A 19,113-nucleotide genomic window follows, 5' to 3' on the forward strand; every position below is an offset into this window, starting at 1 on the left:
CGCTCGATAATGTAAAGTATAGAAGCCATCTTATCTAACCACATTGTGGAGGGGGTGGTTACTGTAGCTTTATAGCCCCAAGAGATCTTCGTCTCTAGCTGGCTCTAAACACAATATCTGTGTCTTTGGAGTATTTGCAAAGGGAGGCCATCCCTTCCTCGCAAGCCTCAGTGATACGCTCGAATCTACACCAATGCCAGAACGGGACAACACTGCATAGTAGCAAAGATCGCAGCAATGCCATCACGCTTCACAACCATTTACTGCAACAGTCTTGGATTCAATGCCCCACAGCTTTTTAATATTCTCCCAAAGAGTCTGAGGAACTTGCACAAAGGAGATGTAGGTTTTTTTTAATCAAAGCTAGACCTCTTCCTGTCCAGAGTCACAGATGAGCCTACCTCACTGCAAGAGGTGCAAATGACGGTAGCTGTATCAAACTCCATTCTTCGTCAAGTGCCACATATTAGAGGAGGCTCTTAGTAATAACAATGTAGCGCAAAACGACGGTGCATCAGCATGGCCGCAGCTCTGAGCTGAAACTTAGTAAATATATATATATATATAAAACATATATACATGTATTTATACATATACATACGTGTCTTTGTCTTAAATATGTAGTTTCATTATTGGAATCCTTCACTTGTACTCCGAAATCTTCTCCATCCGCTTTCTTTCTCTGTCACTTTACCCTTCGCACTCTAACGTCATGCACGTATATACAGGTTGTTCAAATCGTCTCTCCGCAGTGAATTTTCTGTATCGTCCAGAAACATGCCTGGGAAATGTTCACACGGTAGTAAACAAAGGTTGAAAATGAAGGACAACGCTCTCAACACCTCTTATAAAGTTTTTTTTAAGTCCTCTAAATTTGATATTATTTTGCAATCTTACAAATATTCACTCTGTAATAATATATTTTATGCGGAAAGACTCTATTTTTACAACATTCCATGAACTAACATATCTATTGCATCATATTTGCTTTTCCTATTACTCAGTAAAATTTTACTTTCGGTTTGCATTTACCTTCCCGCTTTAGTTTCGTTCATTTTACATTGAGGAAGCTTTCTCCTTAAACGTAAGTCCATTCTTTTCCGTATTCTTTTAGTCGATGTACAAATACCCGTGTACATGTTTTACAGTTGTTTCATTATTATTTGTTTTTGTCGCATAAGATTACATTTAACTACTACTCTTATCCTTCTCTTATTACATCACATCTTGCCAACCTCTTCGAGCTTTATCCTCTCATGAATCTTATGTACATATATATATATATATATATATGTATATATATATATATATATACATGATGGTTGGTATAAAGGAAAACATCCCCTAAGCACCCTGTGCGATGAGGTGTCCTTTATTTACTGAAATCTTGAATTTATGATTAAATAATGTGCTATTCATGACCAATTTTTATATATGTGTATATATATATATATATATATTATATATATATATATATATAATATATATATATATATATATATATATAACGTATAGCAAACAATTTAGATTCAAATGAATATGGTACTTAATTTAGATGCACTAGCATATTTTTTATGGTATTACTCATAAAAATATGCGGGGTGATTATTGACATCTGTATCTGTATATTTACCTTCCCTAAGATGTTACTAATTGATTTGAGAACTTTATATTATTGGAAAACCTATATAAAATTAGCTGAAGATTACTCGACATATTAAATTTGCTGTAATATTTATAGCTTTTAATAAAATGTTGTAGTATGAAACAATTGTACTAAATTACCGGATCTATTCTTGTTGCTTATTTTTGATATATAATGTATATATATATATATATATATATATATGTATATATAAATATATATATATATATATGTGTGTGTGTGTGTGTTGTGTAATTGGAAGATGATATTTACATACTCATTCATATCCCTCAAAGAAAATCCCTCAAAAAACAGGAAAATACAAATGGAATCTGTACTCGCATTGAGATGTTATTTTCGTTAGGAGTCATATGTTAATACACGAAACACTCGGTCAGATTATGTTGAGAGCACGGTGTGAGTCGACAATATAATTTTAAAGAGAAAATAGTAATATAAGAATTTAACTAAATATAAATGGAACTAAAAAAAATTACCATGGACCTACAAACAAGAACAGACAAAGGGATTAAGTCGATTACATCGACTCCAGTGCGAAATTGGTTCTTTATTTTGCGACCCCGAAAGGATGAAAGGAAAAGTCTACCGCAGCGGAATTTGAACTCAGAATGTAACGACGTCAAAAATTGTTAAGCATGTTGCCCGGTGCGCTAGCGTGTCTGCCAACTCGTCGCCTTTTCAAACATATAGTTATATACATTTGGACATACTCAAGACCTGTAAACCTGAGAAACGTGATGAATATAAAAGGAAAACTAAAGACTAGTAATACAAATCGACAAAGAGCCACTCACGGTTCAACCTCATTTTTTAATATTTATAGATATGCGTGTGTCTGTGTCTGTCTGTTTGCATAGAGTAGTAGCCTTAATTAGAGAACGAAAATTTTAAAAAATAAAGATGTTTACTTCATTTTCCCGAATGGGACTTTAACTTTATATATTTAAAAGTATGTTCATTATGTACAACAAAGTGGCGATTAATAACTAAATAGAGAGAAGACTATTGAAAAGGTTGAAAGCAGCCACGAAAATTTTAGGAAAATAAGAAATAAATGGAAATTTCACCGGTGAGTGTGTTACATTATAAGGCACAAAAAGAAAATGACCCTCCCCAGACACAACAGAATATGCTTCAACACACGAACTCATATAAAGGACCTTGCAAACCAAATCCCAAAACAAAAAATATCTAAATAAATATTCGAAAAATGACCATGGACTTACCTATATATATGCATATATGTGTGTGTGTGTGTGTGTGGTGTGTGTGTGTGTACGTGGAGGCGCATGACTTAGTGTTTAGAGTGTCAGCCTCATGATCGTAAGATTTTGGTTTCGATCATGGACCGGGCGACGCGTTGTGTTCTTGAGCAAAACACTTCATTTCAAGTTGCTCCAGTCCGCTCAGCTGGCAAAAATCATTAACGCTGCGATTGACCGGCGACCGGTCCAGCTGGGGAACACATACGCCATTGAAACCGGGAAACCGGGCCCATGACCCTGGCTAAGCTTTAAAAGGGCGCATTTATATATACATATACATACATACATACACACACACACACACACACACACACACACACACACATATATATATATATATATATATATATATATACATATATATATGCACCTGAGGCAAGTATCTTCTACTATTGCCTCGGACCGAACAAAGCCTTGTTAGTGGATTTGGTAGACGAAAATTGAAAGAAGCCTGTTTTATATATATATATATATATATATATATATATATATGTGTGTGTGTGTGGTGTGTGTGTGTGTGTATGTGTGTGTTTGTGTATGTGCGTGTGTATGTCTGTGTGTCCGTATATGACACTTGACAACCGATGCTATTGTGTTTACGTCCCCGTAACTTAGCGGTTCGATAAAATATGTACTAGGCTTACAAAGAATAAGTCCTGAGTGCGATTTGCTCGAATAAAGGCGGTGACCCAGCATGGCCGCAGTCAGATGACTGAAACAAGTAAAAGAATAAAAGAACATATATATATATATGTATATATTTGTTTGTACTTAATTATAACGGTACTAGAGCACTTAATTATAAATGTTATTTTATTTTATAAGCATATACTTAAAAATTAATTTTCCCGATACAGTCACCTTTTATATGCTAGCAACTGATATAATCATTTTAATGATTATATTCTTAATTCATAAGTATATATATATGTGTGTGTGTGTGTGAGAGTGTGTGTGTGTGTGTGTGTGTGTGTGTGTATACAGCGGTCTTTCAGTTTCCGTCTACCAAACCCACTCATAATAGCTTAGTCGGGTAGAGGCTAAAGTAGAAGAGAGCACTTGTGAAAATCACTATGTAGTGGGACCTCAACCCGGGCCCATGTGTATGAGAAGCAATTTCTTACAACACAGCCATAGCTGCATCTGTACTATTTCTAAAGAATTTTTTTTTTTAATTACTCACGCTGAAATGCATATTTGTTTTATTTTGCAGATTATATTCACGGTCATATTGCGCTTTCACCAAATCGTTTTTATGAAATCAATGCAATTGTAAACGTCCAATTTCTCCAGAGCAAAATGAGAGGGTACATCATATGCTTCCTGATCTTCCTTGACCTTCCTTACACGTAAGCAATCATTGTTTGTTTATAGTGACATACGTCATATATTATATGTATATTCTATTGATTGTCTTTTGATCTAATCGTGTTCATCCATTCGCTAGACAAGTAAAACAAGATTGTCTAGTGGTTTGGTGGTGGTGGTGGTGGTGATGGTAGTGGTAGTAGTTTCCCTATTATAGTTATGAATATAAGTATTAGTGGTGGTGCTATTAGTATCAGCATTCGCCCCAGTTACATATCGGCCTCCATAGGACGCGGGTATGTTTGTATCTTGGTTAATTCTGGCTGTAGTGCTAGGGTTGCGAGTGTGGTGTAATTCCCTCAATACTGGTATTGTTGTCTTCCTGAATTTATATATTTAAATAGTAGGAAATAAGTTTACGTTTATTGGAGGAGATAACAATATATTCTATATTGGGTGGAGACAAGTAGGATACATTAAGGTAGATCTATTAAAGATTGATCGGTATTTACGGTGACGTGAGAAGTTAGAATCTAATATTTGAAAGAAGGCTTTTGTTAAGCTCTTAGCGTTTAAAGTGAAAGGAGTGTAAACCAGAGGATTGACATACCCAGATTTTATTAGGCGATATAGAGGAAGTATAATCTATAGTATTGGTTAGATGTGGTGAGGTGGTGGTGAGTAACTGAATTCCATATAAAGAGATAATATATAGAGATATTTTAAATAAATAGAAATATTTATAAAAAATTAAAATATTTTTAAAATTTCAAAAGACGACTATAACCTAACACTTAAGAAGGCTGGATATAAATATGAAATTAAGTAGAATAAAAACGACAGCATCAATACTAGTAATAGCAAAATATATCTTGATATGAACCACATAGATAATATCAAGAACCTAAGTCACCTATGACGTGGAGGCCCTGCTGTACCTTTTCGTCACAACTTTCTCTCACACTCTCTTCCTGTTTCTTGAGTAACGCTGCGATGGACTGGCGTCCCGTCCAGCTGGGGGGAACACATACGCCACAGAAACCAAGAAACCGGGCCCATGAGCCTGGCTAGGCTTTAAAAGGGCGACATTTATCGTTTTAAGTCACCTATGAATTAGTACACCCCGACAAATATATTAAAAAAGCTGTCAATAATAGTCATCAACATAATTTTGGCAATAGAAACGGAATTCACAACTACAATTAACAGGCTAATAATTTTAATCAATATGAGCACAATAACCAAACCTTTACTAAAAGAAAAAATAATATAAATTTTAGCAATTCATACCTTACTAACAGCACTATTACTAATATTAATAAACCCAAGAAACACGAGAAATGCTCAATTATAGATAAAATAAGATTAGTAAATCAATAAACATAAAAAATTAAAATAATCTAATCTCACCTAACCCCCTCCAATAATACACATAATCACAGAAGTGATATTAATATAGTTAGGAATAAACTTGCAAAAAATAACCAATACCTCGTGTGAGAATAGCTGACACCCCAAACATCCAATCCCTGCAATAAAGGAAACAGCAATATCACTACTTGGATCATAATACCTTTTACCAAACATCTAAAATCTAATTATATTACGTCCATAAGAAGTATAATAATTAAAAATTTAAACTCCAAATATGCAAAAAATAGTTCATAATAAAAAAATTAGATTTGGATTTTCAGTGTCTCCTAATCGTTTTAGGATAAACTCTTCTTTTAGCAATAAGAAATTAGACCTGTTCTATAATTTAAAAAATTTCATTAAATATTCCTAACAACTCCAATAATCCTATAATCAACAACTACTATTATGATAAGAAACAAAAGTACATTAATCCTAATAAATATAGACATGACAGCGTAGTACCAACAAATAATTTAAATTTTAATTTTAGAGACCCAGATACTTGTGAAATAAACAGAAATAGTAAAATGAAAGAAGTAGTATACCAAGCAATTGTTATTACTCATAACACCTCTAAGTATATATACGTTGGTTTCACGAAAAATTCTATTAAATCAAGAATTAATACTCATAAATCTTCCTTTAGGGAGCCTAGAAAAGAGACTGGCACAGGTCTCCTCCAAAGAGACAATATTGATTACTCAATCTCTTGGAAAATCCTATCTTCTGCCCCCGCTGCCAAATACAATATTAAAATTTGTTGGTTATGTTTGAAAGAAAGCTACACTGTAATGAGAATGGATTGATATCTGGTTAACACAAAGCATGAAAAGGTTTTCCTCATATAAACACATGACCAAACTCAATTTTTTAATAATCTTAAATAATACTCCCCTCCCCACTTTTAAGAAATATTTTCATATTTTAATATTTCTATTTATTTAAAACTAGCAGTATCGCCCGGCGTTGCTCAAGTTAGTAAGGCAAATAACTATATAAGCATTTTTAGAGAGTTATAGCCAATAAATAGCAAAAAATTTCATTCAAAATGGAAAAAAAATTATGGTAATTTTTTTTTTAAATCGTTGACTCATCGTAGATATTTTTAGAGAGTTACTTCCCTTATATAATAGCGAAAAGATGCATTCAAATGGAGAAAAATGATGGTAAATTATTTTTAAAATCGTAGACTCATCGTAGACGCGCGCTAATACCAAGAAGGGCTCGATATGAATCACGACTATAAGATAACCGCTTTTGGTTATACTGCACCGCAAAATGTGGGAGTAGTTAGGAATTTAAATCGTAGGAGACAGACACACAACTTCACTTTTATATATAAAGATATCTTTATATATTATATCTTTCTATGCAATTCAATCACTCATCACATCCTTTTCACAACATTATGTACTAACAATTTTTCCCTCATAAGATTTTTTTGTATGACATTATATATTAATTTGTTTTGTATATTTTGTATACTTATGTGTACCCACTACTCGTAAATTTTTCTTACTTTCATAACACACAATAACCTTCTACTACTTGAATATTTATTACTAAGATAATACCACTATATACTTCCTTCCTACTTTATGTCAAGCTAATTCCTTAACTCATGCTTTTATTTATAATTAAACATAGTCAATGCATTACCTTACATATCGATATATATAATTGATATCCTCTATTTTTTAAGATTTTATTCTTAGCTCTACTACCTCCCTTACATTGTTATTTTTCAGTTCACAACATGCTATAATAAAACCTCTGAGTGTTCATTTTCATATTTTTAGCCATATCAAATGTGTGATATTAACAACTATTATTTCTGTTTTTTTACCCTATATTTAATACATACAATCTAACATTACTTCTTACACTAACACAACTCCTTTTTACGTGACTTTTTTCTCTCTTTAAGCATTTCTACCTCTTTATTACTTGTTTACCTTACATTCCAGCCGACAATCATACACTATGCCCTCTAGTTTAACTTCATTCTCATGTACAATTTTTTTATAAATATACACATCACTTAGTATTGTTTCTAACTGTCAGGTCGTATCCAAATTCAAACATAGCTATGCTTTTCTATTGGACATTTCTATCCAACTTTCTTTACATACAGGACTTATTTGGAGTTAGAATTACCTATCTCCTTACACTTCTATTCAGGGAACGTCTCATAAAACCTTTTTCCCATATATTTTCAAATGAAGGTTAGTTACCCTAGATTTAGCTTATACCAAACTAGACTCATATTTCTTCTTTCTTTCTCATAAGGTTAAATATGAATATCCGAAATTATACTCTGGTATTTCCTTCATCAACTCTTTCATAATAATTTTTCGTTTATACTTCTTGTAATAAAGAGAACAGTGATAATATAATTACTTTAATTTAATTTAATTTAATTAATTTAAATATTTTTGTTCAACCATGAATTTGCATGATTTTAATATTGTGATTGGAAACGATTGTCTGCATAAGTTAAATTTCTCGTAAATTTTAACATCTTCTCTGCTCCAATTTTAACAAATTTGTTGTGTTTTATGGGATTCTTTTCCAAAAATTCACATGATGCAGCATAAAGAAATATTAATTTCATATTCGCAGACTTATGCCAGCAAGCCACGAGTATGAAGAATCTATATTTGAATTCTTTTTGAATCCTTCAAACAAATTATAATTCAACCTATACATATAAATATATATATATATATATATATATATTTGTAAAAAATGAAGTTCGAAAATACTGCTGTATTATACAATTTTTAATTTTTATATATACATTATAACATGTTTCAGTTCCTGAAATGAACCTTATCAAAAAAAGTTATATATAAAAAGAGACAGCTCATGCCGTCAAACACAAGAAATTCTTTTATAATACACAACGGAGTCAGACATCTTAGAGTTCATGTATAGTTGATATATAGTTCATGTATAGTTGATATATAGTTTGAAGTATATGTTCAAAGTGTTCGATGCAGTGGCCCACGGTGGCGATACGTATTCAATACAAAAAACAGATCAAAGTGGTGGAAAGCGGTCAATACAGAAGATTGATGTTTCCGAAAGAGCGAGGAATTCATTTTTACCTTAAGCAATTGTGATGGCCCATGGTGGAAGTTCGCTGGGTGGTTCTAGTGAGTTTTTGTGAAATGCTCGGTTTTATAATGCCTGTTAGGTGGTCAATCTAGCGTAGCGTGACGTCATCAATGTTTTTACCAATCGTTTCGTTAGGTGGCTTTAATCAAGTGGAACGGGACGTCATCATTATTTTGACCAATCGCTGCATTATAACTCCCTCTTGTTTGTTTCCTGTCTTGACCAGTCGCTTCGTTAGTCAAGCATAGCGGGACGTCATCCAGATTCTGCCCAATCACGACTTATAGCTACATTAGATCTGCCCCCTGTCTGTACTTGTTAGGTGACTATTCAAGCAGAAAAGGACGTCATCAATATTCTGACTAATGACTGTCCCCTGTTTGTATCCTGTCCATTCTAGCAGAGCTAGACGTCATCAACTTGTTGACCAATCAGAATCGGGTCTGACCCTTAGCTGTATCGTATGTATCAGGGTCAGATTTGCACGAAAGAATTTTTTTCCTTTTTTACTAAGGCATATTTGTGAGTGTCTGTTTGAAGTAGCGGCCGTGGTGAAATTTGGTTCTCCTTTTCGGAGGACTTATCTTTTGTTTTAGTATTCCTGGCCCAGGGTGTTTAAACTTGGTCTAAATTTTTTTATGAAATATAGTTCTTTATTTTGGCGTTGTGTGAAGGTTGCGTTGTCACTGAATTTATAGAGCGGGTTAGTTGTAAATTTCGGATTTACATTTCCAGCACATCTATCTATGTGTCCGCTGACCGGTATTTTGCGGTAATCAGGGTTTCTAATTTGTGATTTATGCACCGCCATCCTGTTACGTAAGCTATTTTTTGTATGGCCTATATACTGCCTATTGCAGCCTGCGCATGTTATGACGTAAATTAAGTTTTCTGATGCGCAGGTGAAGTTTGTTCTAATGGTGAACTGGTGGCCTTGTTCCAGTATAATTCTGATCCTTCTTTCAAGATGACACAGATTCCGCAGTTGGGCCTTCCACATTTTCTAACTGCTGGTTTTGTGGTTGATGTTGAGTGCAGTGTAGCTTGGGTTAAAATCCTTTTCAAGGATTTTGGTTGCCGTTTACTTTTAATGATGGTGTGTGTTTCGAGGATCCGGTTCATCTTTGGGTCTCCCTTTAGTAGGGCTGTGCTTTGTAGTATGGTGTTGAAGGCTATATATATATATATTATATATATATATATATATATATATATATATATAGGTAGATATATAGGTTGCTAGACAGATAGATAGATAGATCATATATACACACATATATATGATATATAAATATATGCATATATACGTACATATATGTACATACCTACATATATATGTATATACATATATATGCATATAAGGGTACAGGACATCAAAAAAACGTTGGACACAAGGAGAAACGAAAACATAAAAACAAAAACATAGAAACGAAATTTTTTTGAAACAACGACAAAAACAGAGAAACAAGACATACAACACAAGGAATATTCCCCTTCTTCAGTTGTCCTTGTTTCATCTACTCCACGTTTCGAGAGGTAAGGACCATATAAAACGATCGATGAAGAAATGCAAACCGAAATCGCTAAACGTACTGATGAACAACTTTTGGAAAACGTTGTAAAACTATGGAAAGACAGCTGTGAGACGGAAAAAACAAATTCCCTGATACGATGGGAAAACAGTGTTAACTTCTTCCTTAGTTATGAAGCTCAGTTTAAAAGAGACTACACTTCAGATAACCCCTTCTTAAAAACTAAACTCCATAAGAAATACATCTACTGAAATAAATACACGACCAGCTAGATAGAGCAACCAACATCCAAAAGAAAACAAACACACAAAGCTGACCCATCACCTAGAAGTAAACCATTCTCTATCTAATAACTGGGACAAGTTACCAATTAGAAATACTAGAAGAAACCAACCAAGAGTTAGGAGTAACTTTTTCTCCCCAGCAACTAGAAACACCCAAGGGACCTCTTTACTCCTCGGCGGTATAAAGATTTTTATACCGAGCGAAGAGAAACAGGGACACACGTTGGAATAAAACATACAGGAGAAACCCAATGTAATTAACTTATCAAAGAAAACTTTCTCTACAACAAAAATCAATTTACTAGCTAAAGGTTTATAGTTTGCTCCAACCCCACTAAGATCTAACCATTAAAGACATTATTTCAGAATTCTGCAGAAAACAACGACTCGCATAATCACTAAGTGACTACAACAACGATGATGAATCACTGGTGAACAGCAGAAGTAATTACCTTCCACATGAGGGTAGGAATAAAACACTGGATGACTTCTGCGACCATATCTAAAATTTCCCATATACTTCCCATAAACGAAAAATGAATTGGAACCGCAACAATCTAGAATGGAAAAATTTAATTGAACTACAAAACGACAAAGACCTGACAATTAAAGAAGCAGACAAAGTAAATGCTGTAGTCCTGATGGACACAGAACACAATGAAAACCTAGTATTATCCATACTAGAAAACGAGGCCTTCTACGAAAAAGTTATAAAATATAAACAACTAAAAACAATGGAAAATCTTGCACCCTTAATTCTTCTACATGGAAAATGCCTGACAGAAAAAAAGCAGACTACATCACGAACTTCAAATGTAAACCCAGTCTTTTTTACGGCCTTCCTAAAATACACAAATCAAGATAATTAATGAAGCCTGCTATCGATCACCAGGCATATATATACATATCCAAACGCCGAAAGACTTAACTTTAAGACCAATTATAGATGGCCCAGCCTGTGACACCCACGGTCTAAGCAATTTTCTAGACATCCTACTGAAGCCCTTGCTGAAATACATGGAAAGTTTCATTAGCGACGATTTAGACATGCTAGAACACCTAACAAAAACAATTACTAAAGAGGCAATATTGGTTACTCTCAATGTAATAAATCTTTACACCAACATCCCATATGAACCTGAAGTACTCCCGGAACACATCAGTAAGATCTTTATTATTGCATTGTTAAAACTTATATTTCAGAAAAATTATTTCCTATTTGATGAAACATACTATCGTCAGTTATGCGGAATTGCGATGGTAACGATTACAACCCTTGTTCTTGCGAAACTAATAATGGGTTATTTTGAATTCACCTTATATGAAGTATCACTTCAAAAATATGGTTACCCATTTTACCTTTACATAAGAGAAAATTGGAAAAGATACCTGGACGATAGTTTTATTATTTAGAAGGTGAACATCGACAAATTTAAGGATTTCAATTCAACGCCAAATGAGATAAATAGTAACATTCAATTCACAATGGAATATAACAAGGAACAGCTCCTATTTTAGACATCAGGATAAAATAAAGTCTACAATCGATTTATATATCTGACATCTACTATAAACCAACTGACTCAACACAATATCTCCCGAAACGCATCAAAATACATATACCCTTCAATTTGGCATAAAGGATTTGCACAATAATGTCTGGTAGAAATGCTTGGGACCTTCGTCTTCAAGACCTTAAAACAACGCTTACTGAAAAACAATATCCACCCTCACTTATAGACCAGGGAATTTAAACGTGCCAAAAAATTAGACATGAAAACACTAAGGACAACAAAACATAACACCACACCTCATCTCAAAACACTACATCAACACACAACTCCAGAAATTGAGGCATTCAACACTCCAAAAAGCTCTCTCTGCGACGATTTCATCTCAATCGAAGGAGAGTGGCTTTCTCCGTCCGGGTTGCGGATCGGTGGAATAAGCTGCCGGACGAGATAGTGAAGATGCTGACGACAGCTCGGTTGAAAGTCTCCCTTGACCACAAATGGCCTAATCTCTTTGCATGAACACCACCCTGTACATAACTCCATGTCCCCCTACATGGCCTTGCTTCTTGCTTTTTGAGCCAAACGTTTTTTTAAAAAAACAACAACAAAACAACACTATTGTGCAAAATCTCCCTTTACTTACTGGAGATCCAAAAATGAACGACATCCCGAAAACGCATAAACGCATCAATTGCAAGAAGCAACACAAATCGCTAAAGAGGCTACTAACAAATGCGAAGATTTACAAAACAACCACGAAACCAAAGGTTAAAAAATGTGGACGCCCAAACTATGGATCCGGCTCCAATTTACTTGAAGGCTAGGATTTCCTGTTCAAATAATTAAAACTAGTTTCACGTGCGCCTCTGAGAACCTACTTTAAGTAATAAACTGCTCGGTGTTGCGGACACAACTATATTGGACAGACGAGTATGACTTTGAGTATACCCACATACACGATCACCCACGAGCGCACACACAAATGTTTCATACACATGTCTATATACGTATATACACAAGAAAAAAACAGGGCTAAAGGCAAAATACAGAAAAAATGGCTAAAAAGTGTAGAAGATAAGCAATAAGAGTAAAACACGTCTGTATACTCACATACTCGCATGCACGCACACACACACATCTATATACGAACAAGCCCGCGCACACGCACACATCTACACGCGCGCACAAAAAATTCCATATACTCGTCTATATACCAACATGGAAAATGCAGGGGAGGGGGAGGAAGAACACAGAAAAATTATGTGTAAAAAATATATATGAGCAATAAAACTATAAACCGATACCTCTATTAATATTTTTAAAAATATATAAAAAACATATGAGAAATATAAATGAAATATATATTAATAACTACACCTAGGTAATTGATAACCACCAGGTTGGTGTCTGTAGTTATGCTAAGACCGAAAGTTTTCATCAAATGGATAATGTTCCTCCTTATCCGATACTTGCTGGTCTATTGGTATTTGCGGTGATAGTTAGGGCATTTTTTCTCATTTTCCTGTATTTTACCTTTAGCCCAGTTTTGTCTCGTACATGTGCGTATGTAGACGTGTGTCTGAAACGTTTTTGTGCGTGTGTGTGTGTGCGTGTGTGTGAACGAGTACGAGCGTCTATGCGGGTATCAGTATATTTTTGGTGAATGTGTGGGTGAGTATGTGTGTGTTTCAAGTGAGGGTCGATGAGTATATACATATAGGCACACGTACATGGGTGTGTATGTATGAACATGCGCGCTTATGCAATTACTATGAACATTTTTACTCTCTTACCCTTGCTCCCTCCCCTTACTTAGCGGTAATTCTAATAGCTCTTTTGTCTTAATAACGGTCAATCACACAGTAATTTCCCTTTGTTTCAACGGTCATTTTCATAGCAGTTTTTTCGATGGCCCGATAACTGAAGAGATGCCGGTGTGGATTTCCGCCTCGACATCCGAAGCTCGGAGCTTTATCATGGCTACCGAATACTTGTCACATATTTTATATATCTATCTATATCTATATATCTATATATATATATATAATAGAAATACAATTTGTAAATCTATTGAGAGATATTCAGTAACACTTCTTTAAAGTAAAGAAATATATATATATATATATGTATGTATGTATAAGGCCATGTGCGCGTGCATGCCTATATGCGTGTGTCTGTATGCATGTATAAACCATATTGTGAAAGCATCAAATCCATTTATGAAAATCTTTTATCGCCTATAATATCAAAGAGGCATTAAATTTGACAACAAAGTAAAGGTCCATATAGCTGCCATTATTTTTACATTCTTCTATGGCATGCAATCATGGAAACCCTATAAGTAGCACGTCATCCCTCTAGACCTCATCCAAAGAGGATGTCTCAGGGCAGTCTGGATCTATTCACTAAATGACAGGGTGCTTAATATCGACCTGTTTAACAAGTGTAAGCACAAGTAGAATCAAGATCTTAGTCGCAATTGCACAGATTTTGTCATGCTGTGAAGATGAGTGATGAAAGAATAACCAAAGTCTTCATGTACAGCCACCTTGAAACTGGGGACAGGAATGTTGGTGGGCCATGGCTCAAATATAACGACGAGCAGAAGAGTAAACCCTCAACAGACAATATAGCTCGCTACACATTTGAGCAAACAGCAGAAATTCTAAAATTGATATCCTAGAGCATGTTGGAATTTCAAAATACAAAAACATTGGTAATAAAATATCCTATAAAGGAGTGGAAATTGATATTTGTACTAAATATGCTGCACCTTAATCATCCTCAAAACGGAACTGTTAGAATGTCGGACATGAATTCTTGGAACACAACATTCGGTGTGGTACACTGTGATTTGAAATCTTACCGAAGTCAAGATCATTATGCTTTTTTAGGAGATAATAAAATAGAATCCCAGTCAAATTCTTTCATTTCTACAATCGACTGATTATCTCCCCTTCTATTTCTGACCTTCTGTTTCATAAATCTTACTCAAATGAATTGCTTTTTGTCCTTTCCAGTTTCAACTTCCCACCAGACGTTGTCATGGGATCTATTCATTTCTTAAGAGTACTTTAATTCATCTAAACTTAAAGTAACCTTTTGGACACTCAAATAATTCTACCGCAATATGTGATTTTCTATTCCCACTATTTTCTTTCTAGGTCTTCTGCTGAAAAAAGTTATACGGAATCACAGCTCATGAAATACAGGTCAAGGGACCATGCTTGGGAAAACTTCTTTATGAGGTATGTTTTTTTTTACTTAAGAAATAGGAAAATGTCACTTTCTAACAAACATACACATACATGTGCATATAAAACCCATGTAAGATAAATTTTGAGCTTTATCGCATTTGGAGACTCACCGAATATATTCAGAACTGAATTATTCATCGGTTGTGTATACAATGGAATTTGACAATCTTCTGATTGAAAGGTTAAAACATATTAAAAAACCTAATGTAGTGATATTGTAGAAAATAAGGATCTTGGCATAATAGACATTCGTATATTATACTACTACGATTGTCTTATGATGACTTGATTTATATTGCTACATTTATTGTCTACGTTGGGTATGGACAGACATTATAATGATGGATCCCCTGCAACTTTGAACTAATTTAGAAACAAAATGATTGAAAATAATAGAATTATTTGTATTTTGAGTAGAATAGATTTGTTCAGAAAAATTTCTGCTCCTACTGCATATAATGTTAAAACTGAATTATAAACTTCGGAGAGATCTTTATAGTGGACTTTGTTCGACATAAATGACTTATTTTGCTGAAGAAAGTTTAAAATATCAGATTTGTTCATAGATAATTTTATTATGGAATATTATACGACAGTTCATAGTATATATAATTTTACTTTCATAACTAAAAGAAACAAGACATTAGTAGACATTTTGCATCTATTAAAAAGACAGTTCTAGGGTTCCCAAGCTGTACTTTGATCACGGAAATGCATCATATGTTTATTTGTTTCAAATGTGAGGCTGATATATTCGAGGTTTGTCAGATATATGCAATCGTTATTTATATTTAAATTTAAATTTGCATTTGTCTTAAGTTCAAATGCTTTTAAATAAGAAACATTTTATGTATCTCAAAATAAAAACTAAACCTTTCGGTAGTTAAGTTACCGTATGAGATTATAGCAGATAACAAGACGGTGAATTTTATGAATTGTCCAGCTTCATGCGATAACATGCAAACATCAGGAATGTGACGGGGAATATCACTGAAAAATGGAACTTAACCCCGATTTGGTGAAGGAATAAATGAAAGAATTTTTAGAGTGACTCTCTTGATTGACATTCAGAGATCTTATAAAAGAGGTTTCTTTCAGATTAGAAGACAATACTCACAGTTTCCCACAGTACACTTTGTACTAAGCTCCAAACGTTCCTCATTAATAGATGGAATAACATTGTTATCAGAGGCAAAATATTTGATATTTGCCCATTGAAGTATTCCTAATTGACAAGAGACATGGGATTTTAGGGCAATTGTTAAAGGTTCCTCTTTAATTGTGGAAATTAAACGACATTTTCTAGAGATGAATCAGTGTAACTATGAACACAACGGTACCAGGGTTTTTAGTGCCTTATAAATTTTGAAGAACCGAAAACTAGCGGTTCCTTTCCAGTTTCTCTCTTTGATACACATACTTATATTAACTTATAATAAATTATTAAACGTCACACCTAGCAATTCATTATATTATTTATATATTTCAGCTGGGAAACGTGCTCGCACATTGACGACTTCAAGAAAAAATTAGCCTATAGTCATATGATAATTATGGACGCTATGGATAAAGTTTGGGATGAACCGTAAGTAGTTTTAATTCTAATAGTATATATGCATGTAAGCAGCATCAAAGTAGTCGCGTTTATATTTTTGACAATAAATACTTGAACACGTAAATACTCGGTGTTAAAAGTTCCCATTGGTGTCTTGTTTTAATGGAAGGAATAAAATGAAAATACTTACTTGAGAAATTGTGACACAAGATTATTTACTGTAGGGAAAGCCTACGTTATGAAAATCGTTAAATTTCCGTACAGAAATTTGAGAACTACACCAATATGATATTGTAAAGTAACCAGATGGCACAAGGCTTTTTTGACTTTCGGACAGTATAATAAAATTATTTGCTATAAAACAATAATAAAAATACCTATAAAATTGATGGAAAAATTCAATTCTAATTAAAATAAGGAACATATGTAAGAAGAATATCCTCACGAAATAGAATTCAGCTTTTAGAGTTCAAGCAGAATGTATACATGTATTTATATACATGCATACATACACACACACATGCACGGGCATTCATGTATACGTACATACATGCATGCACATACACACACACACACATACACACATATTTGTGTCAGGTCACTCTTGAGCGCTAGTGGTAACATGTAACACGCTACAACATGTTGCATGGTCGGGTCCTCGGTGACAAAAATGGCTATCCCACCCAGCTTGGAAGTTAAGGAGGATGTTTCTCGGACACCCGCGGGACAAAAAAAAAGCAAAACACGTCATGAACTCATGAGTAATCAACGGTACAACAAAACTGTGTGCTTTTATATATTTTATTGATAGTCTTAAATCCCATATCTTTACTTTTCGTAATATATGCGTGTGTGAGTGTACACATGTATCCATGTCTCACTTTGTGCACCAGTACTAAGTAAAGCTTTTTTGATGGAGAGAGTGTACATTGTCCTGCGCAAGTAATACACTATAAACAAATGCATGTGCAGGTAGTTCAGCAAAATAATATCAGTAAATACCACAAACATTTTGACCCCGCCCCCAACACTATAACGATGAAGAGATAGCGACGAGAACAGGTGAAGGATGTCACTGACATTTCTGAGCTTGAACATCACACACAGGTGATGAAGCGTATGCAGCTGCTTTACACAAAATCTCATGCTAAGTGTGTAATTCGTGTCCGCCATTCGCAAAAAAAAAAACAGTCGTGTTTAGGATAGCTCTTCCTTCTGTGTAGGAGGGGGTCAAGAAAAAATGCGAGCAAAAATTTGCTTACTCTCATTGCTACTTATCGTAACGTGCAAATAACTGGGAATCCAAACCTGCACCGGAACCGAAATCAAATTGAAAAGAAAAGTAAAAAAAAACAAACCCATTTTTTTTACATCTTGGAAATTTAAAATTTTTCAGGACAGTAAGAAAAACTGAACGTAGGAATGCTTTAGTTGCCCATCGCTTGAAGAATAAAAATACATTGAAATAGTAGTTCTCAGAAACTAGATTAGCGGACTATTACATATTTGTATGGATGGGTAAGCCTCAAGAAGTAAAGGAAGACTCTTGTGTTGAGTTTGCTATTCGGAAGGACTTGATGGAACTTCTGTTATCATTAGTGAAAGACTCACGTCGTTGCACGTTTGCATTGGCAAAAATAAATATGCAAGTATTTTCATCTGCAATTCTCCAATCATGAATTTAAATGAAGTAGTCAAAGATTAACGGCAGCAAATATGAATGTTACCACCAAAGAAGTATTTCCATTTTGTGTGTTACCGAGAAGATCCTTGGTAGGTTATTATTAAACAAATTAAAAGATGTTCCTGCCAGCTTAGTGTTTCTTGAATCTCAGTGCTGCTGATAGAAACACAGTGGATATAATTTTCAACCTAAGAAAACGGCAGGAAAATGCTGGAGAATATGACCGAGACGTTTTTGTAGAACTAAATCTTTCATCACTGTAGCATTGGATGCTCTTTGGATTTCCTTTGATAGCTAGGTGTTCCCGAAAAGATCCTCAATATCAGCATATCTTTCTATCAACGGATGATGGCTTCTGCCAGATCAAGAGCGAAATTTTCGTTTCATTCACAGTCTCAAATGATACAAAACACGACTGTGTACTTGCCCCGCTCTAATTCATTTTGTATTTCTCCGTCCTGTGGGAAACAGCATTCGAATGTTTACAGAAAGAGTAAAGTTTGGGTATAGAC

The 19,113-nt window shown here is 34.3% G+C and overlaps 2 protein-coding genes across 3 annotated transcripts in view; one reads left to right on the top strand and one right to left on the bottom strand.

Annotated features, from left to right (window-relative positions):
- The window catches only part of LOC115220523, an 86,790-nt gene that overhangs the window by 49,948 nt on the left and 17,729 nt on the right, over window positions 1-19,113 (bottom strand). The gene's annotated exons all lie outside the window — the stretch shown is intronic.
- Window positions 744-19,113, top strand: part of LOC115220522 — a 39,666-nt gene continuing 21,296 nt past the window's right edge. The window contains exons 1-4 of one of the 2 annotated variants that reach the window (XM_029790661.2): window positions 744-1,084; window positions 4,145-4,280; window positions 15,270-15,353; window positions 16,852-16,947. In XM_029790661.2, coding sequence (XP_029646521.1) covers window positions 4,231-4,280; window positions 15,270-15,353; window positions 16,852-16,947 — 230 coding nt within the window. In that variant the 5' untranslated portion in view covers window positions 744-1,084; window positions 4,145-4,230. The remainder of the gene's footprint in view (window positions 1,085-4,144; window positions 4,281-15,269; window positions 15,354-16,851; window positions 16,948-19,113) is intronic. The other variant, XM_029790660.2, reaches the window with a different exon arrangement.

This window comes from Octopus sinensis, linkage group LG16, assembly GCF_006345805.1.
Source record: "Octopus sinensis linkage group LG16, ASM634580v1, whole genome shotgun sequence".
In the NCBI taxonomy this organism is placed as follows: Eukaryota; Metazoa; Mollusca; class Cephalopoda; order Octopoda; family Octopodidae; genus Octopus; species Octopus sinensis.